This window comes from Pezoporus wallicus, unplaced genomic scaffold (genome assembly GCF_028554395.1).
Source record: "Pezoporus wallicus isolate ANWC-B61680 ecotype Strahan unplaced genomic scaffold, APGP_CSIRO_Pwel_v1 scaffold_13239, whole genome shotgun sequence".
Classification (NCBI taxonomy): domain Eukaryota; kingdom Metazoa; phylum Chordata; class Aves; order Psittaciformes; family Psittacidae; genus Pezoporus; species Pezoporus wallicus.
In genome coordinates, this window is record NW_026642052.1 from 87,014 (window position 1) to 112,334 (window position 25,321).

Sequence of the window (25,321 nt, forward strand, 5' to 3'; positions counted from 1 at the left end):
GAACTGAATGCAGAATGCATGAGAGACTCTGAAAGAATTTCTCATTACTCACAAACAAATCCTCAGAGTATCGTAAGCATGCATTAAATATAAAGCAGTGGCAGATAAAAAGAATTTAAATGCTCACTGTATTGAATGAATACAAAGAAATAATGTTTCCAAAAGAGTTATAAACTTTTCAAAAAGTGGTTTGGTTTCGTTCCTTTGCCTTTAGAAATCTTAGATCAAAATCAACAGATAGTCACTACTTGCAAAGGAAAAAGCCCCAACATAACTATTCCAATGTATATGATGCAATCTTCTCACCAAATTTAAAAGGAAAGTAAAACCACTCTATAAGTCTCTGATTTCAGGAAAGGTCTTTGACTGCAACTAATTATCAGGTATAGATTTTAGAAGTGGTACTTTTAAACTGAGAGAGCTCAAGTTCCAGCAAGACGAAATCATCTCAACCAAGTCTAAGAGCCAACACTTAGAAGCTGTATGAATGATACTACAAATATATACTAGGAAAGTATTAACACATAATTCCGTGACTAACCTTACACCATTTGTTATACAAGTACCCGTGACATCAGTGATTGCTATTTACTTGCTCTGGAAATCCCCAGACTACACAAGTGTATGCATAAGTAAGACAACTATTTGCAACAAAACAGTTAACACCTTCCAGCTGTAGTGTGAATTCAAAGTTTGTGAATCCACTTCATAGTGAATTGAAATCCCATGTATTGAAAATGGTACTATTCTGATGCAGAGGTTTACCCATTTTGCAAAACTAGAAGGATACATTTTGAGACAGGAAAATTTCGTATATGCTATACGGTATCTGGTGAGAGCCCTTGGACAGTAGGGAAATGTGAAAACTTTGCAAAAGGTTTTCTAGGATTTCACACCTTCCTACTTACGTAGAACACCACTGGGATTATAAACCTGCTGAAAGTTCTTACAAATGGAGAGTTGGCCAAGTCTTAAATATCAACTATAGCTATTAGAAAGCTGATGAGAGACTGCCCACAAATTATAAACCAGTGCAGTTCCTTGGACTTCAGTGACATCAGCTCATTCACACTAGTTGGCTTTAATGTATTTGTCACATCCATTACTTAAAATGTCACACATTTTGAACAACAAAGATAAATACATGCATAGCCATATCACATACATGAACTTCCCTATACATATGTGTGTGCATTTGGAATATTCCAGTTCTTACAGTATTTCTCAAAAAACATAATCATGAGCTCCCTTGGCTTCCATCTCTGTTCATGAAGAATTTAGCACAATGGCCAACTTATGCTCAGTGTACAATAACATTTTTTATTCAATCTATGGTATTTCAGGTTTTCTCCCCCATTTGGATTTTTTTTCATACTTTAAAGTAAGTAACAAATAAGGCAAACCCAAAGCTTTTTCAAGCAAATCTACGTTATTGTCTGCCCAGAATTTCTAAAGCTGCTTTAGTAACTGATACATTCAACCCACTGTTGCTCATGCAGGCTGTAACTGGAAATCCCAGTGCTAACCTGTCAACCTGTCTTTCCTAAGCTATTAGTCTTATAGCTCACAAGGCTGTAGTCAATTCTGGGTTCCAATTTGCAAAAAAGAACAAAACTACTTCAAAGGTGATGTAAAGGATCAGCCATAATAGCTGGGGAAAGACAAAGACTGCATACATGAGCAATGGCAAGAGGAAAATTATAGGGGTTTGGGTAAGAGCAGTATAACTCCATGTCAATAAGAAAGAAAAAAAAGCCGAACAACAAACTACTTCCCATCCTGCTTTTTGCAGTACCTCTGGCGTTTTTTTTTGGATGCTCTACAAGAAACACGATGACAAACATGTTAACCCCCATTGGTTACTAACATGTACTAGTTCTGATATGGCTGGGAGGAAAACTATGAGAATAATGGCTTCTTACAATTATTTCAAGTGAAGGGGGTGGCTACACACTCAATTTTAGAGCAATTTAAACCAAATCCAGAACATGTCTTATTATATGGGTAATAGCACACAGTTATTTAGCTAAGGACTATATTTGAAGGAATGACCCCAGAAACTACATTTAAAGCAGACTAAAAAAAAAAAGCTTTAATTTAGAACTTTATTTCTTGTCTTTCTAACCCTAAAATTTTATTAAGTGGGTTTTAAACTACAATCCTTTAGATATTTTCTCCCTATTTTAAAAGAAAAGGCTAAAGAGGGAGAAAAATAACCAATAACCAATCAACCCTGAAAGCATTCCCAAGGCTTCAGAACTTTGTCTCAAGAAACAAATAATACAGCTCCATGGAAATCCCTCTACCAGGTACAATCTACCTAGGCACCACCAAAAGAAGTGGCCTTGATTGGACTACAGTAGTAGTAGTGCCCAGCTGGATACATGCCAAAACATGAGCTAGAAACCCTCATCTGCTGTCAACCTTTTGAATTCCTCAGTAGGGGGAGTTATCTTTCATATACCACATGGATTTGCAGAAGCCCCCTTCTTTTGTGCCAGAGGAGATGGGCAATCTGAGGCTGGCTGATTAACATAAGGAATTTGACTAGTAAGACTAGCCCTGTGTCCTAAATGATACCTTCAATCAGAAAAAAATCCTGAGCTTTGAAAACTACTGAATTTGAAATCAATGGCAACAACTTCCACTCTGCACCCTGGCAGCTTCTGCAGCTGTCCACTCCATTGGAAGACATCATCTTGAATCCTTCCTCAGCTTTTCAAAGCTCAAACTGCAGAGCAGTGCTGTGCTTTGCGCGTTGGACTTCTCAAAAAACCAGAATTTCTAAAGCTACTTCAATAACTGATACATTCATCCTACTGTTATTTGTGTAGGCTGTAACTGGAAATCCCAGTGCTGACCTGTCAACCTGTCTTTCCTAAGCTATTAGTCTTATAGTTCACAAGGCTGTAGTCAATTCTGGGTTCCAATTTGCAAAAAAGAACAAACAACTACTCCAAAGGCTATGTAAAGGATCAGATGCAATAGCTGGGGAAAGACAAAGACTGCATACATGAGCAATGGCAAGAGGAAAATTACAGGGCTTGGGTAAGAGAAATATAAAGATGCTGTTAAAGCAGCATCTTGCTAAAAAGATCCACTGTAAGAAACCCTACACAGAAAACTGGCTTATTCAAACTCATTACCACTTTGGCCTGGGTTTTCAGAAGAATGCAAAGATGCTGTACTTCAAACGGGAATTAAAATAAACAACACTGCCAGTGCAGGATTGATCATCTTTAACAGTGCTCTCTCCCAAACAGCTTTTTCAGCCATAGGTAAAACTTCTATAAGAGTGCTTATGAACAAATAACAAAAACATTAGTAATCAACAAGGCTCCTTTCAAACCATCAAATTTAAATGTCTGATACTTGCAAGCTACTACGTTTATTGTTTCTTTCAAAACCTAAACCAAAAAGGGATAAAAAGTGCAAGATAAAGCTACTGTAAAATTCAAGACAAAATAGAACAGAAAATATGTTAGAATATTTCTTAGGTTCTGCTAAGATTTTCTCAGCTCCACCATGACGTTTTTTCCCCTAATGCTTCCCTGTAATCAAACATTCATTTAAAGCTCTCAAATGTTCATTCCCACTGCAAAAGGGCAAATAATAAGATTAAAGCACAGAAATATTTGAACTTCAAAGAAAAAAAAAACCAACCAAAAAAACCCAACGCCTGAGCTGGAAAAACTGAAAGTGAAAAATTGAAAGAGCATAGCACTTCTGAAGGATGTAAGTAAGTAAGTAATATCAGCCCTGCTATCTGATACAGATAAAGAAATGCATCAGTCCCAGCTTTTACACCTTATCCAGAACTTGACACAGGAACAGACCTGGATACCTGATGCTGGATACAAATACTTCCAAGGGCAAAGAGTGATTTCATACAGCTCTTCAGCAATGTCCTCTGTGATATGCAAGCAAATATTCTGTATGGCATAGTAAAAAGTGAATTAATTGTGCATCCGATGCTCTTGAGTTACAACTCCAGTGTGTGGCAGAAATGAAGATGGAAAAGCAGCAGTGAAAAATGTTTTCCAGCAAAAGGAACTCTGAGGCATGGGGAAACTTATTAGCACAATGTTCACATATCGGATCCATCAATTCCCTCACAAAGGAATACAGAACAACCAACTGAAGAATTAAAGCATCCTAAGGTCTAGGAGGATCCCACAGGAATTTGGTATCCAGCCGTGGGAGTCAAAGCTGAGAAAAGCTAATTAAAGTATTAGGTGGAGCCTTCAAATTTTAATTAGAAAATAAAGCTTTTTCTATTTTTCACCTTCAATTGCTGCTTCAATGTATGAGGAAATCCTCTTTTTTTCCTCCAATATAATTGTGATTTTACAATACATATTCATTTTAGGCATTGACAAAAGCTCTGCAAAAAGTGCAGTTAGTATAGTGATTTTAGTTAATTATACATAATCTCAAAACTCCCAAACATGCTATTCTAAAGGTTTTTTTTGGCAAAAAAGAAATCTAAAATAAAATCTAATTTCTGAAAGCCAGTAATTTTTGTTCTATTTGGACCACAGGGAACACTAAGTGACATTCAGCAACAGATTTTTTCACATCATTGAAATGAACACTATTATAAATGTGGCCAAATTGCTAAAAATGAAAATTACAAGTGAGCTATGTAGAAGCAAGAACATAAACCCATTATGATCACTTTGTGTCAGTCTCCAGCCAGATGATACGCAAATTCGCGGATGTAACTACTGTTACTAGAACAGACTTATTACCTCTGCCACTGATGCTAATCAGCTTAAAATCCTGCCCTATCTCACTTGCTTTACACAACTGAATTTTCACCTTCCCACTGTAAGAAGCACTTGTTAACAAGTAGTTCACACAAACTGCCTGCGTTACTCCTTGAGAAAATAAAATCTGCATCAATTACTTGTTACAGAAGACAAAGATGTGCATATAATATAGCAAAAAGTTCCTTGTAGAACTTCCTAAAAGGGAACACTCTAGCTCAGAAAATGCTGCACCATTTGGAGCTTTGACTTTTTTTTTTTTTCTTACAGGAGAAAGAAAAAGATAGGCATGAAACACATCAAGAAGAGTCCTGGCGATGAAAAAACAGACATCTGCTTCAGTCAGATATGTCTCGCTAACTAAAGTCATAAGCAAAAGCTGACAGACCTCATCAATGCTGACTTTTTTGTTTTGCTGGTACTGCTCAGCTGGTTGCTGGGGCAAGGGGTTTAGCAGCAAAGCAAGAAGATTGTACATAGCAGCTTGTTTATGACTGTGTTAATAGTGCCCTCACACTGCTCGAGTGACAGTGCTGTACAAATCAGCACAGAGTCAGTGCCTAGAACATACACAGAGAGTCTGCAGTTCAAAATCATTAGGCAGGAATGGCATCTATAATGGAAATCATTCTGATATGCTCAAGGTATAAACCCCTTTTCCTCCAAACTGTTCTCACTGAGATCACAGTACTTGTAAAGGCATCACCATCAGCCTTCTGGTTCTGAGCAGTCTTTCTATAAAGAAAAGCTCTACAGAAGAGGGGAAAGAAAATCCACAGGAATTCACTGATCAAAACAAAAATGACAGTACCAAATATTAATGCAGAATTAATCTGTCATTTTGCATAGCTTAAACAACTATAATCTGACCAGGTTAACTGCAAAACAGAGATCTGGAGACACAGCTGATTAGGTAGACTCTGACACAGCAATTAAAGCACATTGTTATTGCATTTGTTGGCCTCCACACTATTCTCTACAAGATCCACAGAGTAGCTGTAACCTCTTTATTAAAACTTGTGGACATGTAATTTGTGCTTTAGCTTTGATCTTGGGACCATGGAAAGAACTGTATTCTAGTATAATTCACAGTCTTGGCAAATGAACAAGTTATTTTTCCTTCTTGCATCCCCTGTGAGGCACTGAGTTCTACTGATGAAAAAGCACAGTATAAAATCCGTGTTTTGTACAAGCACTTTGCTTGGCCTGTGAGAGGGGCAGGAAACCAGCTCACAGGTCACACTCAGGAGAGTGCTGATCAATGTCTTTTTTACTCAGGCTGGCAGCCTGTCGCAAGTCAGGGATCCCCACGATCATCAGCTGGACCCATCACACTGTTTGAAACCATCATAGATGGTCTGGATGATGGAGTTTAGACCACCATCACCAAGTTTAGTAATGACACCACACAGGGTGGCGAGGTGGATACATTAGAAAGGAAAGCCGTATTACAAATAGACCTGGACAGGCTGGCAGAGCGAGCTAACAACAACAGTATGGTTTAACAAAGACAAGTGCTAGGCCCTGTAGCTGGGATGACAACCAAAGACCTGGGACAAGCTGAGATCTGTGTGGAAGGGGCCCGTGGGTCCTGGTAGACAACAAGCTGAGCAGAAGTCAGCGCCACTGCAGCAATGAAGGCAAACTGAATCCTGGGCTGCATCTGCAGTCTACCAAGCACTACCACTCTACCATCTACCACTCTAGCAAGCCTTGCAGGCCACACCTGGAGCACTACTGTGTTCAGTTCTGGTCTCCAGAACTCAAGACAGACACAAACCGGACAGGGTCCAAAGGAGGGACCTAACCCTTCAAGAAAAAACTGAAGGAGTTAGTTCTTTCACCCCCTGGGGAGGAACCTCATCAGTGTTCTATTATGTAAAGAGTGGTTACCAAAAGGACAGAGGTTCTCTTGTTACAAGGAGAGGACAAGTTGCAGTGGGAGAGGTTTCATCTTAACATAAAAAAGGAATATTTTAAACTAAGAACAATCAATCACTAGAACAACCTCGCCAGGTATGTGGTAGAGACCTCATCACTGGTGGTCTTCAAAGTACGAGTGGACAAGATGCTAGAAAAATCTCATCTAGGCTCCCTTTCCCAGGACAGGTTGGCCCAGATGATCTTCTGAGGTCCCTTCCAACCTGGGCTATTCTATGGTTCTATGAACTGACTGGCAAGGTGGCTTCAGTCTCCTGCAAAACACACTATTTCTGAAGCAGGTATTAAAAATTTAATCTTACCTATATACTGAGATAACCTTCCCTGCCTTTTTTTCACGTGTGTGTTAACAGGGACATACTCAAAATATGTAACAAAATAATCTATATTCTCCAACTACATCCAGCAAGCCAAAGATCTTGGGCTCTGCCCACATGTACACAAATACAGATATCCTAACACAAATAGCCAGATAAATACTGCACTCTTATTACTGGCAGAGTCTTGTTTTGAGTCACAATATACTGCACATACCTCTTTTTACAGACTGTAAAAAACAGGCTAAAATTTCACCACCAATTTTTGTAAATGCCTAGAACTGTACAAAAAGATACCATAAACCCCCAATATTTAAGCCACAATGACATATCTAAGAAAAGAGTACCCACTGAACAGGGAAGGCATCTATTGTATCATTAAGGTTAGTTTTAAAAGTGTTTATATTTAGAGTTGTCATTTATTAGTTCATTATAACCTTACAATGAAGAAGTAGGCTTTTCTATGTACTCAAGCAGGCAAACCTGAACACAGATCCAACAGTATTTCTTCCTCCTTCTACTCTTACACCAAGAATTCCAGCAAGGCTACTGACTGTACTTCTTCCAACACTGAACTGGGTAAGATTCCAGCAGCCTGTATTACTAGCTGCCTACTTACAATTCAGTGAGTTCTATCAAAAATGGTTCTAAACATTATATTTATGAAAAGAAACCATTAAAAAAAGAAAATCTGGATGGACTGTTTCCTGAGACTAATCTAAACAATGGACCAACTGCCACTTCCCTGCTGTTACAAACATCACATTTTCACTGCAGTCAGCAGCATTACTGCAGTCACACTGATGTAACATAAGACTTCTGCATAGTACTGCAAGTCTGCATAAAACCAGCTTCTCTGAAACCTTCTGAAATACACGGAATCCATTTATCCTTGGCTGAGAAAGCTGACTACTGATCTGGGCATCTCAAGTGTGGATACTGCTTAATGAACATTTTGTAGAAAATCATCTTCTGAACTGGGCTGAGCTTCTTGATCATCAGACCTCTGAGACAAGAAGGTGGAACCTTCTACACAGATCAGGTACCGAGGAAATAATCAACCTTTCCTTCACAGAATTATTTGAGAAGTCCTCTGTACCTTGTTTTTCCCCGCAATTTGTGCTCTAAAAACCTTGAAAGTTTTAAAATGTGTTTCAAATTACTGTGTGAGCACAGTCAGTAATCAAAGTATGCAACCAAGGTTCTCATTTAACACTGAAAAATCTTTGGCCCAGACACATTTCAACAAATTACATGCTTAAGCAAGGCTGCTTCTGTTCTCCATTGACTAAACAGGGAACCTTCAGCAACATAACTCCTAAAATATACCTAAAGGTATATCCGTTTGGTGCCTAAAATCAGGTGGGATGATTATAGCTCTAAAAATTACACAGCAGTGGTTGGTGATGGAGAATGTCCAAGGCAGTAACTCACAGGCTGATGTGAAGCAGCCTCCTTTAATAGGTTCCAAATGTTTCCTACTGTCCGAACAGCTTTTTCCTCCCAGTTAAAACCAAAATGGCAAACCACGACCCATGGCTTGAATGGTGCTCTGGGATCCAAGGAGGGCAAATTTTCTCCCTGGTTCTGCATTAGGAAAACAGTAAGTGCATACATATACTGAATTCCATATGTACAATACCTTACTGCTTTAAATCCATTCTGTCTATGATATTTAATACATTCATTCAATGTTCCTTCAACACGCTGCTACTCTGGCTGAACTGTTTTGCTACCAGACCCCACCTGTTTGAAGACACTTGGGTATATGCAAAACATGCTGCAATCTGACAACACCACTGTCAGCCTCAGTATTGATTATTTAACAGCACAAAGGAATTACTTATGACTCAAGGGAGGTTGAAAGGCTACATAAATGTATTTCAGGAATTTTATGTTTAGCTAATTATTTTTCAGATAAAATTGCCAATGTCACATATAAATTTCTAATTGACTTAGTTATGTCACAAAAAAGCCCTTTAGAGAGATTGTCTTTGTAAGGAACGTGCCTGTTGTAGTAACCAAATGGACAGAATTGTAAAGTAGCTGTTTAATAGCCAAATAAAACTCTTTAGGTAATACACGATAAAAAACCACGGGAGCCACTTAAAAATAACATATTCCAAAATCGAATACAAACAGATGCACTGAATATTGTATTTCTATGCACATACATCTAGGAACATACTACTGTAAAGCAGTCAGACTTCTTAGCTTTTTTTAAACTAAGTATTTTGAAAAGGGAAATTCATCAGTGTAGTTAAGTGGGCACTTAGCTTTTTTTAAATTGGACTATAAAGTACAAGAGCTAGATATCAGATACAGAAAATACACAACAGACAGGAAATCTTGCATGGCACCCAGGGAAGATACAACTGCAATACTAACAAAAGCAGTATATGACGGCCTTGAAAAGAGGTGAACACCTAATGAAGACTTATTCTCCCTGCTCCAGTTACTCCTGAAGAATAACTGAGGTTACTTCTGTTGTCTGTTCAAACAGCCCTGTGTGAAACAGAATTTAATATACATAGTATTAGAAGAGGGCAACTTTTGCATGCAGGTGAATTACATTTTTTTTGAATAACAGTCAAAAAGAAATATTTCAAAATGAAAACCATGAAAAAATTGTAGTTGCATCTTGTTGCCCTGAAAAACATGAAACAAAAAATTGAACCTGAAGATGGGCACATCCTCCCCAAAATACGTATTATTGTATGTACTATTTTCTCTATCACTATTACAAAAAAACATTTTACCCCCTCTTTCTAGCCCTAAAACTAGACAACATTTGGAATTCCTGAAGTTCAAATGATGTGTTGGGTATAGGTAAACAGGTGAAAAAGGGAGGACAAGCAGCAGCGGAAGAAGATGTACATAGACTGAAACACTGGCATTTCAATCTGCCTGTACCAGAGTAAAAATGTTATTGCACACAATGCAATAATCACATACATGCATGTTATGCAAACACTATAAAACCCAAATAATTTGTAATTTTGCTTTATTGTGTTTTTCTGCCCTAAACATTATTCTTCTACTATTCACATTAAGTGCTCTGAACTCTCATGCAGTTTTGGAAGATACAAACATAAACTAATATTCTTACCAGTTTTGGCCAGCACCACTGTGGAAGTTAAAGGATTGTTAACTGGAAACTCCCCTCATTTTAACAGGCAAAACAAACCAGAAAAAAAACATGTTTCCTAAAAAGCCAGGACCTAATTAAGACAAGTATTTGGTACTTTTCAAGCTGAAACCTGAAGCCTCTCTTCAGAAACACCATACGGAGAAATAAATGGGAGTACATAGACACTGATAATTCATTGCTGTAAGCATTAGAACTTTTCTGTAAGTAATTGCCTCTCAATTGGCACAGCACTGAAGAAAACTGCTGGGGAAAAAAAGAAAAAAGCACCTGCTGTTCAAAAGGAAGAATTCTCAGAAGTGTTGCTGTCACTTCACTGTTAGTTCAATGTAAATTTTTAACCAAGCATAACCCAATACAATTTGTCAAATCTGACTGCAAGTGATGTTATTACCTCAGAGCATATATGCTGGAGAGACTACATGTAGTGACAGAAACACTCTCATAGTCACTGCTGGAGATGGAGCTGAGGGGGGAATCACGTAAGCCATCCTGAGAACTGAAAAAACACATGGAAACAAAATGAACTGCTGAAGCCAACAAAGGTAAAAACAGAGCATGGTGATAACGCATGGCTTGTCATGGCTTATACAGAAATAAGAGTAAAGCTGTATTTGTTTTTTGACTCTTCATAAAATGATACAAACCTATTCTGCCTTCTTCCCAAAAGGACAGACAATCTGGCAAAGTCAGCGGGGACACATCTTGTAAAAATCTTCACTTTAAATCATGTCATACAGTTAAAATATTCAGGAAAGAACCGAAGATCTTATATTTTCATGGGGTACAGCATGCTCATGCTGCTATGTGTGGTTTAACATTAGAGAAGACTTAACAAAACGGAAAGTTCACAAAGTTGCTGTGTGTTTCGGGCCAAAACACCTTAAACATTAAGCTTTAAGGACATCTGAAATATTGTGACAAGTCTGATCTACATTTTATTTCAATGGGAAGGAAAACACCTGAGAAAGCAGAAGGCTGATTCTTCAGTGAAGTAGATGAAGATAATACCCTAACCCTATATTTGCTCAGTCCCTATGACTGCCATATATGTAGCTCAGATTTGGGCTTTAAACCAATATATGATCAGGAAGAAGCAGTCCCATGGCAAACCACTGACAATTCACTAGAGGAAATCCACTAGCTGCTAAGTAAAAGGATATGAATAATTTACATGAACGGTACGCCAACTTGTCTCTGCCATCCCTGGTCTAATGAAAAGCCCTTAAATTACACATTATTTTAGATCTTGCATCATATTATCAACATAAACTGGGATTAGAAGATAAGAAGCAGTTTCATAAGCACTGCAGAACTAGATTGAAAAGACCATTTTTTTGTTTCAGTAACAATTTACTGTTCAGCTACTGGAAATTCCACAAGCTGAAAAATATTAAATTACACTAGATAAGAAAATATGTGACCTTGAGCAAAGGTATCAAAGCTGTATTGGCTCTAGGCAGTGTGGAAGAACTATATGAGCCTGCTGAACTCAAATGTTCAGTCAACAGAAATCTCTGGACAATGCAGAGAAATCTAAGAAATATCTTCAGTTACAAGAGAGGCAGTTATATAGGTCACGATTGTTTTACCTTACTTCACAATTACTGGTGGATCTTTTTATGCCCTTTTGATTTTTAGGCGTATGAGCGGTTCATATTCAAATCAGATATGTTCAAAATTCTTCTACCAAATTTACCATTGTAGCTATTTTTTGCAGCTAGGAGTCTGGAATAATGCTGAAGGGATATTCTTCAAAGCAGTGCACAGAAGGTATGTGCTCTAATCCCACTAAGAAATAATAGGATTTGTTTGCATACCTCCCACTAATTACTTGAGAAACATACCCCTTCATGTTCCTCATTTCTGATTGCCAATTTGAAAATAAATCCCACGTGTGCTGTGCTTTAGTTGAAAGGAGAGCCATCAGAACCGGAAAATAATTTTATCAGACTTGAACAAAAAACTATTTAACTTTCATTCGTTTTATGTAATTTCCCTTGCTAATTCTGCTCATTATAGAGAGATCTATGCATTTAAACAAAGCCTTACTCTTTTATAGCTCATCACCTTTACCCATCCAATCTTACAATATGGTCATGCTACTAAAATGTACTTTTACTATCTGTTTTATGGCAGCTAAATGATATTAAAAAACCCATTAGCATGTGATTTCACAGCATGATTGAGCAGGTGTGATGGTGTGCTTCCCCTCCTCCCCTTTTCTGCTTAAGCAATAGCCACCAGCAGCAGTTGCGACTGCTGCACCCGGATTAAGTTGTACTCTGGGGAGACAGACAACACAATAGCAAGGAACCATAAATCTTGCTCAGTGACTAAGGACTAGCTGAGCATGTGCCAACCAAAATACGGCTGCTCTGCAAATATGACTCTAAGTCAATCATCTTACTCCGTAAATACTGGCCAGCCCAGGGCCTGTTGAGCTCTTCTGCACAGCAGTGGGCTGCAAAACAGGATCTGCCCTTGAGTACGGATGGGTACTCCTCGGGGTTCAGAGATTTAGTAAGTGAATTGGGAATAAGTGTGTTAAAACACTGAAATCATAGCTAAGTGACATAAACGATTGATTGCACATACATAATCCTTAGACAAATTGTTGATCAAGCCACACCTAGACTCCTCTCTTGGAAGAGGTTTAGAATACAAGGGGGCCCCTTTCTGAACCCCATGACTCAATGGGAGGGTCTCCCTCACAGTTCTGACCTTGTTCTCAACGCAGTAAATACTCAAGTGCACCTTGCCATCAAACCCCATTAAACCACTGTTGCAATTACCATTGGGCTTTGACTGGTTTAAAATTCATTGTTGCTTCTCCCTGGAGGGTGAAGTGCATTATTCTTTCCATGACAGCAGAAGAAGATGTCTTGCAAAGATGGAATGTGTTGTTCAGAATAAAGTAATCTTTGAACAGCAGAACCAGGAAATAAGAGCAACTAGCAAACTCAGCATCTTCTCTTATTCTCACATCCCCACCATTTCCAGATTCTTGCAGTGTTACAATCCTGCCAGCTGATTTGGGCAGCGACACTTGTTCTGACACACGTCAGGTCTGCTGTCCTTCAGTGCTTTCTGTGAAGCTCTGTCTGATGTATTTGATATCAAGTCAAAATATCTGTTACCAATAAGACAAGAAAAATAATTATGAAACTATAACTCACCATTTTCTTAGGCTCTGGTTTTATAGATGTTTTGTTTTAAAGAGTTGGATGCTTTCAGCTCATGCATAATGTAAAGGAACTACATGAACTCAAAATTCTCATACATTTTTAGGGAGTTAAATGCTCCAAGTAAAAACAAAACCCAAACAAACCACCACCCTAAGTACTATCTCTCTATTAAGAGCAGATATTATTTATTGTCAACATTGTCCCAAGTCAGTCAGTCTCTCCTGAGCTAACTTTGTGAAGTGGACAGTCCAACACAAGAGAAACAATAAAGGCAGCACAAAGCACTGGACCTTGACGGCAAGTAAACCTGATAAGTAATCTCTGAACATGATGGCACACAAGCGGCTTACGTTATCAAGGATCTCAATGCTATCTTGATTTTCATCTTCACAGATGTTCTCTGACCAACTTACAAGCCTCACCTCATACCTTTTCTCCATATATCTTTTCCCCTCATTTGAATCCTGTCTGACCTCTAACCAGCCACTAGCTGTATAACTTCTCATCAGCTCCACTATCTTATCTTTTTTTTTTTTAAAGCCTTCTCTTAACACTGTTTGCCATTCTGAAGTGCTTCATAAGGCCTTAATTTTCCAGTACTCCATCTTTTACCTGGTGCACAAACCTGGCCATCCTGAGCCAACCACTGATTTCAGGATTAGATATCCATCTGGTCAGTCATCATTTGGCAATGTAAACTGCTTGGACACACTTGACAAAGCATGCTCACAGAGGTTAGTTTGTTGTTATAAGGGATGTCTAGTTTAGATAATTACAATGTGCAAATGCTTTTTTTCACTCCTGTGTACCAATACAGATGGAATTTTCGTACCAGAAATATTTATGATTTACAATGTTTATTTCTGGTTCCTATTCAGGCTGTAACTCTTCAGATAAGAAATTCTGTGTTTATTTAGTACCAATAAATAGGAATCCAATAATGGTAACTTAGGTTTATATCTTCTCAGTGCTATACTAAATAGCTTTAAAAACAAACAAACAAACCCTAGCCTCATCCCACCAAAAAAAAAACAACCAACCTCCAAAAAACCACTCCTTACTGCATTCCTTCTCCATACACACAGACTCAGGATTAGAATTTTCTTCTCCTTAGTGTCTGCCTGAAGATGGGCTGAGCTTTTCCGAAGATGCTGGTAGAGCCTGAGGTGAATCGACCTGCTTTTCGCAACTCATTGATTCCTGTTTTCAGCTGACGATTGCTCAAGCACGCACATTCACGAGCACAACAGCAAGAGAAGGTATGTGCATATGGACACATTCTGTAGCTGACAGCAGCTCACCCTTTCTTCCCATATCAGCCCATAGGTGACCTGACCTTCACATCTCATGCTCATTTGAAACTAATGCCACGTTGGATTGAGTGGGATTCATAGGAGTGTTTGAACTGTGTAAATTGGCAAAAGCTTGTTTCATTTGTGAGGTCTTCAAGGCCAACAGGACTATTTTAAAGATTATATTCTAGCACAGGATAAAGCCATCATCCATGTTCATCAAAACAGAATAAACAGAATAAAGACTTGAGGCGACAGATCAAAGTGACATGGGGTGATGTGGCTGCTTCTTAATGGAACACTGGCAGACTGAACTAATGAACCATTTAAATAAAGCTGTTAGCCATTTTTTGTAACTATTCTAAGTAAACCACCAATCTGTATGCCACCTTTATCCTGGTGTGTCTGCTCTTTTCTACCCTAATGTGTTTCCAGCCTCTTACATTTAATAAAACCTCGGGCTGTTTCAGGGGATAGTTTCTTCATGAATTCAACTACTTGAATTACGATTACATTCCACATTACATCAGTTAATTAGCACAGATCTCTGCTTATCTCACTACATGAGCTGACTTTAAAGCCTCATGTCACCTGCACCAAATCCACACAAGTAAGTGGCTTTTAAAGCTGTTTTACCTGCTACACTCATTTCTGGATTCTGTATGCTGAGAGTTAATGTACTTCACTGTTGCTCCATTTGATATGTAGACCTAGTGAAAGGGAAACTGGTATTATAAAACACTGACACCTTTTATTTGCATGCTAAGGCTTCATAACAGCAGTTACGAAACCGGATACAGCACAAAAATCACCGTTCAACAGGCAAGTTCAAACACTGCCACTTTTAATTTGAGACTTGTGTTGTTAAAAAGAAGGGGAGGAGGGATTGAATAAACTCATTTACACTGAATGTGAATTTTGCCAGTTGTACAAAGAAGAAACAGAATACCAGAAGGGGAACAGAGAAATTTCAGTCAACAGCAGATAAATGACTGCTTAAGGGAAGTTTTGCAGTTGAAAGGCTGATATTTTGTTCCCAATCAACTATTTCCTTCTTGCTGATGAGAAGTTTTTTTACTCCTGAATAGCTAGTTAAAAGACTAATCAGTACAAGACACTAAGCAGACATGGTTTTGTTAATGTGAACATGCACAGCTGTCCATTAATTTTTATAGAAAAGCCAACTTTGACAATTTTCCCAAGTCTTACTGTGATGGGAGTATTATAGGGAAAGCATGAATGTAAAACACTTAAGTTAATTTGCATTGTAATATCCATTAATCTAGTTTTGATAAAGAAGCACTTATAGTTTATAGCATTTGGTGCTAGCCATCCCCAAAATACAAATGCTTCTCTCATGCATTTTTAAAGGTGGAATGACTTAAAGTTACTGTACTGAAAATGTGCACACACATCACATGTTGCTAAGGAGCGAACAAAATAAAATACAGGCAGAAAAATCAAAATTAGAAGCCAACTGCATAAACCAGGGGTGTTCATCTTTTTACAAAGTCATCCTAAGATTCTGAGGAAATAAATTTTAAATGTAGTACAATATAAACTGTTCTAATATGTAAATATATTACAATACATACAAATTTTGACTACAGAATTGAAACACTAAGAAATGGGACAACTTGAATACCAAGCTGGAGAAGAATAAATTATTCATCTTATTCTAGAATTGCAATACCAATCAGCAAACAGCAAAACATGCTTTTCGAAGGGTGCTTCATTCCTCCTCCTTACACTGCAAAAGCACATGGCAAAAGATTCTATTTTTTAAGCCCCCACAAATAAATGCGAACAGTGCCAGCTTCTAACAGCTGATGGACGTAGCTAGAGCTTGCAGAAGTTCTCACTACCAATTTCAGCTCTGTTTGCCAATTCTCTTGTGCACTATAAAAGGCTTCATGTAGAGTACACTCACCAAACAGATCAAGGAAAATTACAAAAAACAAAGAAAAAGAGTGTAATTTAAGTTAGACATACTAGAACTGCAGTGGAAAGGAGAGCAACTACATTTAGCAATCCTTCTATCGGAACTGTTTTAAGGTCAGTATGTAGATAGACAAACACAATAGATCCAGGTATTTAAGACTAAACCCTGCAAAGAGTAGCATTACGTCACAATGTGGAATAAGCTGCTGAACTTCAAAAAACGTATGGAAGAGCTGGCAGTTTTACAAGGACTATTCGATTCTGGACAGAACAGAGAGCCAAGTATTTCCAACCAACCAGTACCCCACTACTCACTCTGCAATTTTCTTTGACCTGGCAGAAACTATGACAGAAGAAGCAATTTAAACATCTGTATAGCTTGCGTCCAGTTGAAAAAGAAGGAATACAGATACAGACCTAAAGATTGGTTTTGTTGTTGAACTTGCATCCTTTTCTACCCTAAACATACAAATACTGCTTTGTCATAGTTTTAACTTCTCTACTACTCTAATAATATTTCCCTGATTTAACAGTTTGTTTTGCTCCATGCAAAACTTATCTTTACTTATCCCATTGTCCCTTCAGTAAATCAGATACAGATTAGATCTTTGTTAATGCTTTTCTCATACTTCATCTCAGTAATGCTACTGCCGAAGACTCTGTGTGCCCTTAGTGTTTTATGCCTTGGATTCTTACAAGCAAGTAACAGAGAAAAACATAACATCAACTATGACTTAAAAACTAAAGTAAGGACACATCAATACCCAAATCTTAAGTGGAAGAGTATTTAAACTGTACTTTAGGCTCCAATGAATATTGAGGCTACATAGAGAAGCCTGAAATATTAGGTATTTCAGATTTAAGGATTAATTACGGTAAACCTGTCCAGATCATTGAAATTATACCTATAATGTCAAATTGCACAATGTAAGAACTGATTTACTAAAAGAAACCATTTGTGTCACAACATACACATTTGACAGCTGATTCAGACAAGGGATAGAAAATTTTCTTCTAGTCGGTGACTTAACAGTAACTAGAAAGTAAATACATTTATCAATTTGATGAATGAGCATACCCTGCAGCTATCCCACGTATATTAGATTGCTTATTGTTCTAGCTAATGGGTCCATCATACTGAAAATAATCTTCTGTCTCCAACATTTCCCCTATGGTTAAATTGGCATTCACAAGCATGTAACAAGGAGCAGTCGCAGAAGCCTAATGTGATCTTCCAATTTAAAAATATCACTGAAAGAAGCGATTAGTCACCGCCCAGGCAGCATGAGTAAGAAAAGGTCCACAAAGTTCTGTTTTGTAACTGAATTCTCTCTTTTACCGATAACATGACTAGTGATTCAGAGGCAAGAACTAAATCTATATATAGATATGAGAAAATAAGGATCTACACATACAACTTTTTAATGTAGCCCTCAGTAGATCCCCAGCATCTCCATCTTTCACAGAATATAGTAAAGGACTTAATATTAGAATGCTTCCAAATAAAGGAGCAACAATCTATTAACAAAATACCTCCATCCATATTTTTCCGCTTCTGCAAAGATGGACTATTTGCAATTAATAACAGGCATATTGCGGTCTCAATAACAAATAGAGAGAACGACATATAATCAACAAAGTAACTGGAACGGGCTATGATGGAAAAAGACAAAACCCACTAACTTGTTAACAAAACATTCAGAACTATTCACCCAGGAGTTTTAGGAGAACTCAAGAATGAATCAGATGAATTATTAACCTCTCATTTAAAACTTCCTTGATGCCTGGAGTTTCAAAGGTGGCAATCTCTAAAAATAAGGAGGACTCTAAGGGGATTCAAATACCTCTAGTTCTATGAGCCTGGTGTTCATACCAAGCAACTTAATGGAATATATCAAATGTTAAAATAGGTAGACAATAATGAGAAAGTCTGCCTGAAGTAACATGGCAAGGGAACCTCTTGGGAGCTCTCTGAAGGGGTCAAGAAGCTTGTGAAGAACGGTGATTCAACGGGTAGGCTCTGGAATTCCCACTAAGTTCTGTCAAAAGACTTCACTAAAGGCTTTTGAGAAAACCGAGGAGTTATATCATAAGAGGAAGGAACCCAAACGGAGAAATAATTCTTAACCATAAATAGGGAGGAGCCGCTAAACAACCACTTCTCAGAAGCTTGGGAGGTCACTGCTGAAGTTCTTTAGGACCTTATGGGTTTTGTTTTCACACTTAATCTGAAAAAATGGGAAGTGCAATGAAGTCTGAAAGGTTGCTACCGGTGCAAAATTATTCAGGGTAAAAATATCAAGAGCAGACTGAAGAACTGCACAGGATCCTAAAGTCTGAGTAACAGGTAATAAAATGGCAAGATGAGGATCAACTGGTAAAAACACGGAGAACAATATTAGCATCATGTAAAGAATGACAGCCCCTGAGCTCAAGTGGGGTCTTGGGGACCAAGCAGACAATTTCAATAAAACATAAGCTCACCACTTGACAGAAAATCCAAAGTCAAATATTGGGAGCTACTGAAAAAACAAGAGAAAATAATTACAGCACTATGCAAATCCATGGTTTCCTTAAATCTTTAGTAAGTGTAGTTCTGATCCATCTACCACCAAGAGGAAATAGCGCAACTGAAAAAGATTCAGAACAAAACAAGAATAATGACCAAAAGTACAGACAACTTCTGATCAAGCAGGCTGTGACTTTCCCAGCCTGAACAAGGACCCATGCAGGTGAACTGTGACTGAGTTCTACAAAATCACAGCTGGTGCGGAGAGGCCATGCTGCAACCAGTTTGATGAAGCTGTGAGAAGTCAGATCCAGAGCAAACAGAAAGACAGGGAGGAACACGAACCTACGGAACTCTGTAAAAGGACAATTCTCATGCACAATCTTTACACAATATTAACAGAGGATGGACAATTACATTGAGAGAAGAGGTTACTGCATCCACAAACCATTGCAGGCTGAAAAAGAAGCTTATGTATAGTTTTATTAATAATTTATAATTTACTTTGCAGACTTGTTCTCACAAATTTCACTTAAGACCCAACCAAGGCAAAAATCAGTAGACAGCCTGTCAGAGTCTTATAAATGCTATATGCGTTAGCAGGACACCAATTAAACATAAAGTAACTACTTCTAAGCAATATCCCACTTGAAGTGTTGCAGAAGCATGAAACATCAAAGGGATTTGAGAATGTAACTTTAAATGAAGTCCATTCAGAAACCCTGTTGTAAGGCCCTGAATATGATCATACTTGTAAACTTAAGTCTGCAAATACTTAGAATAAGAAGCTAAAGTTGCCTTCTCTAAAGCTGGGTTTTGTACATTCTAAGTTCTGTTTTACCTGTAAGAGGAATTGACTTCCATGCAGAGAACTCCTGATTCTATTTCCACTACCAGCAAATTGTTTCATAATACTACTGGCATGTTATTAAACAAATGTTTATTTCTGTAGCCTTTATATTGTGGCCATGCTTCATAGTTCAAGCTACCCCTACTGCATTATCCTGAACTCTACACACATGTAACAGACCGATCCTGCATCTCTCACACAAGCCCCACAATACCAACACAATAAGGCATGAAGGAAGAAAACTGACACAGAAATACAGCAAACAACAAAAACTTCTATTCAATTTCTTCCCTCTGCTCTATGATATTAATACTTCAGGGAAACTGAGGACATTACTCACTACAAAACAGGTTATTCTCTAAACAGTAAACGAAAATGAAGCCTGATTTCCTACTGATGTGTGTAGGATCCCTAATGTCTAATCAAAGTTGAGCTGAATCATGGCATTTTCTTTAACACAACTATTAGTAGTCTCTCCCTGCTATCCAGTTTCTTATTGTCATTAAATACACAGAACCTTAATCTATGACCTCTATTCTTCTAACAGCGTTGGCTGAAATGGTCCAATAGGTTTAAAAGTTCTTTCTGCACTCTATTAGACTCCTTCAGCACACAGACATTTACAAATACACTCATGCCCACAGGCAACATGATCGGATCAACCCCATGCTCTCAAAAGAAGATAAGGTAAGATGTGTTTAGATCCCAATTTAATTCTGTGCACTGATGCAGAAGTTAACTATTTAGTGTCTGCCAGACATACTTTTCCTGCAAAACAGCAGAGTACAACAGAAGTAATGACCCAGGTAATGTTTAGCAACTCTTTGTTACATTAAACTGGCAATGTAACATTGATTTCAATGACATAGTGGCATCATTCGATTAGAATTCAGGTATTCGCCAAATGTTTTCCCAAAAAGATGACGAAGTCCAATAAAAAGCTACTTGAATAAAAAAAAATTCAAAAATTCTTTAATCCTGCAACACATTTTCTTTAAAATCAATATTAATTATCCAGCAATCACTAAAGTACAAGGCTATAGGAATCTATTTATGTGCAAATTGCTACTAAAACAGCTCACCTTGAACTAGATCTTGACTTTACATCTTCTTTTGCCATTCGTTCACTGCTAGTATCTTCACTGTTGTCCGTTTTTTTCCCACACAATTGTTTTCTCTTCTCCCACTTCTTCTGCTGATTTGAGATGCTTTCTGCTTCTCCTTGTGAGTCACTTTCTGCTCCTACCTGTGAACCTGAGGAATGTGCCAGGCACTTAGAGGAGGTTGGCAGTTTTTGCTCTTCTCTGCCAAAGTCTCTTTCTGCTAACAAAGCAGAAGTTTCAGGACTTAATGTTTCCTGTGCAGGGACTGAGTTGTCCAAATTATCTACATGGTCCATTTCCTTAGACTTTACTAATGTGTATGAAGCATTTACAACACCTCCCGCAGAATGTTTAGTCTTTAAACCTTCAACACTGTCCTCCCTGCTGTCTTCACAGCTGCCACAACACACACAAGAATTAATTAGACAGTTTGTGGCAGCTATACTGAGTTTATGAGATTCATCCTCCTCATTTGCTAATAGATTAGCAGATCCAGGAACACAACTAATAGCTGCCTCTGGAGTTGTTACTGGGGATTCCGAGCTAGAAGGAGATTTAGGATTGAATATTACAGTAGCAGATATTTTCATTCCACCTGTCCTATGAGCTATCACTTCTGCCGTTTCCGCATCATCAGCATACGCATCCCAGCCATTGAGGTATAACTGTGAGTCTGGACCCTCTAGACAGCTGCATGAATTCTGAATTGAAATGCCAGACATCTGCTTGCTATCTTCAATATTGTTATTATTGCTTAAGTCACTTTCAGCATCTTTTAAAAGCAAAGTTTCCTCTGTCTGATGGCCGTTCTCATACAGCAAAGCATCTCTATATTGCAGGTTCTGCTTTGAATCATGGCAAGGGTTATTCACCCAGGCAAAAGTATCACTCACTGAATCCAACCCAGCAAGAGCTTCTCCTGCTCCATCGAGGTCATCCATAAAAAACACTCTATCCTCTTCATCAGTCAAATTGTCAAGATGGTGTCTTGTTGGTGAAGCTTCTGTGCTAGAACTATTTCTTAGGCTAGGTCTGTGAGCTGGAGACTGACAGATACTTGGAGGGGAAAGCAGAGAAGACATTTCATCTCCAACTCTGTGTACCATTCTATTCAGCTGTTCCAGCTCCTGTTCATCATACTGCATAGAACAAGCCAGTTCAGCCTCTGTGTTTTCAGCTTTTGCTGAAAGCTCCTTAGGAGGCAAAGTAGCAGCTATGACTGGTGCAATGACAGAGGGTACTTCAGGGTCTGCTCTGACAGGAAAATCCACATCTTGAGAGATGCAGAGGTTACGTTCCAGTGTATGCAGTTCATCCTCAGTTAATGTCTGAAGTAGATCCCTGAAAACACAAACACACACACATCACTTTGCATTTACAATCATAGGAAGCACTGATGTTACAGGTTTTGAAAAGCTTTTCCTGTTACTACAGAAATCCAGAATTTGAGGGCACAGAGGACTTTCAGCTGTGTAAGTCACAGTGTATTTGGCATTCGTATTCAGAACATGTGTGATTGCTGCTGCCTGAATTTGACATTACTTATGCAAATACGGGTACCAAACTATATACGCCCTTGTAATGAAGCCCAAAATGAATCAAAATACACCCAAATCGGACCTTTCCACCTCCCCATCTACTTACAGTGAGAATGCTATCTACAAATATATTTTATCATTTTAATATTTTAATTCAGAAATTGGACTTTGAATAGCAAACCAATTTGTCATCCTTCATACTAGATTCTGGAAATTACTGTACAAAAGAGTACCACAGAAGTTTCACACCGTTATATTGTCAGATAAAAAGAATTCATTAAAAATAGCAATATTGCTTGTGCAACACTGATGTTCTCAAGCCTGTTCACTGAAACAGGGATTGGAAATTAGCTCTCTCCTGCCTTAAACACAGCATTGTGCTGGTTTCGGCTGGGGAAGAGTTAATTTTCTTCACAGTAGCTAGTATGAGGCTATGCTTTGGATTTGTGTTCAAAACTGTTGATAATAGAGGGCTGGTTTCATTACTGCTGAACAGAAACAAAGTAATGGGGGATTTTAGAAACAGTTGTTTTTTTAACTAAAACAACCCCCAACAAACAACAGAGTAAGCACACAAATTCAACGGTCAAGGGTTTAAGCTTGTCCCTCTGTAAAGATATGAAAAGCATCAGATATTCCTGGGTCAGGCCAGAAAGCCTGACTACTCAGACCTATCCAATACTGGTTTCATACATTCACTGTAAAGAAGGCCTGGAAACACATACTTACTTAGGCTGCCTAGCTTCATTGACCTGAGCAATGAACTTTGTTTCTGCCAATAACAGCACCTCAAAACTTAAGAAACTTGAGAATAAGTAAATAAAGCTTTATTAAAGAAAATAAATCAATGAAATCAGCTGACAGTCCTCCTGTCTTTTTAGGCAAGTAGGATCCATGTTGCCTTGCAAGAGCTGCTATACACAGCCAGTGGACTACATGTGGTAGTCCACCAGCCCTATTATTTCAGCAGAGAAATAATCCTGCTTTAAAATCAAAGGAAATATGCTCATTTGCCCAATTTAAACACCAGAAATTTTGCTGTTAACAAATACAGATTGTGCTGAAAGAGGTTTGGACAATTATCTTTATTTCTCTGCATAAAGAACCTCACCGAACTGTTTCAAGCACAGGTTTCCTTGCAAGGTGACGAATGTTTGATCAACAATCATCTTTTTGATAGACTGTATATTACAGCCTACAGGATTCACTGCCAACATTAGGAACATGGCATGTTTTAAAATGCCTATGTATATATTGAGAATAAAATTAAAGTCAATGACTATACAGAGAGAAATGTTAAATCTCACTACTGAAAGTTTAAACATTAGGCATCATTATTAAACCATAAGGTTTAACTAAGCTGTAGCTACTTCCACAGCTCGTTTCCTTTCTGCTGAAACGTCTGTAACTCATCACTGGGTCCAAGCAAGTGCTGAGCTCGTACTGAAGAAAGCATTTCTCCCTCTCCTTTTATTATTCAGAAGCCACAGGTTAAGACAGCATCTGCAACCCACCCTGACAGCAGTGGTGAGCTTTGTTCCCACAGAGGCTTTATAAAACACTGAATTCAAAACCAGCACACACTGAAGTTTCACCTGCTTTTACTCTTTTTGGCACAGTATCACAGGAAGTTAATCTAGCCTTGAAAATACGAGGAACATTTTTCTTCCAGTGGCTACAGCCACTGGCAGAAAAACAAAGCAAGTTCTTAAGATATACCCTGCTTGTCATGAGCAGCAGCAGAAATTTACTCTGCCTACTGCAAAGCCAATAAACATATTTTACTCTACTGCCAATATCTGGGGTGCAGAAATTACTTCCTTAAAGATCTGAGGCCAGATGTCCATTTAAAGACAAACTTGGCTAAATGGAAGACAGGGCCACAAGCCCCAAGTGCACCGATCCTGCCCATTCCCCAAGCCTCCTCCATTAACTTTGCTCCTATTCTGACCAGAATTTTAAAGTGTTTTTAGAGAACAGCATTGCTGTTATTGCCAGCCTGTGCTTCAGTTCATGCTCTGAACAAAGCATAAACAGCTGATCTTATGGAGCTGCCACCAGAAGAACACTGTGCAGGTACAGAAATGCAACTCGTATCTTCCTGCTTCTGCAGTGCTGAGCTAAGTTCAGCACAAGCTCCACAGATCTGCTCTGACAGATCAACAATCAGAAACCCACAATGATATACAGCAAGTATCACTGGTATTCATTTACTGCAGAAGTTTTACATCAACTCAAAGTTTTAAACACAGTCATCTTGGAAAAACTAACCAGTCTTACCCCAGTCATTGTGTGCACTTTAAAAGCATATGAGTTTCATTAACTCCCCCCAAATTCTCTAACACATTGACACAGGTATCCTACATTTGGTTTCTAGTCAATGATACAGAAAGGTTTCAGTGTCTTTAGAATGCTATGATCCTCTGATTCTGCACTACTTGAACTGCAATCTGCTTGATTCTGCACCACCAAAATCCACAGGGACTCTGCCATGAATTGTAATGGTCCAGAAACAAGACCAGGCAAGCAGAGGGCTCCGAAAAAAGGGCAGAATTGAGGAGTAATGCAGAATCCCAAATTTGCTCACCTCTAAAGACCTGTGTAGCAGTCTCAAATGTATATATAGTACAGGTAATATTTTAATCACAAGAACATTCAGTGCCCCAGGTATCTAAATTAAATATCTATGCATATACCAGATGATATGCTTTGCATACTCACTAGG

The 25,321-nt window shown here is 38.3% G+C and overlaps 1 protein-coding gene across 4 annotated transcripts in view; it reads right to left on the reverse strand.

The window, feature by feature from the left end:
- ZFYVE28 (zinc finger FYVE-type containing 28) overlaps positions 1-25,321 on the reverse strand; it is a 147,865-nt gene that overhangs the window by 19,665 nt on the left and 102,879 nt on the right. For 2 of the 4 annotated variants that reach the window (XM_057426829.1, XM_057426828.1), the window contains exons 8-9: positions 21,038-22,399; positions 10,570-10,674 (exon numbers count right to left, since the gene is read on the reverse strand). In XM_057426829.1, the coding sequence (XP_057282812.1) occupies positions 10,570-10,674; positions 21,038-22,399 (1,467 nt within the window). The remainder of the gene's footprint in view (positions 1-10,569; positions 10,675-21,037; positions 22,400-25,321) is intronic. The other 2 variants (XM_057426831.1, XM_057426830.1) reach the window with 1 other exon arrangement.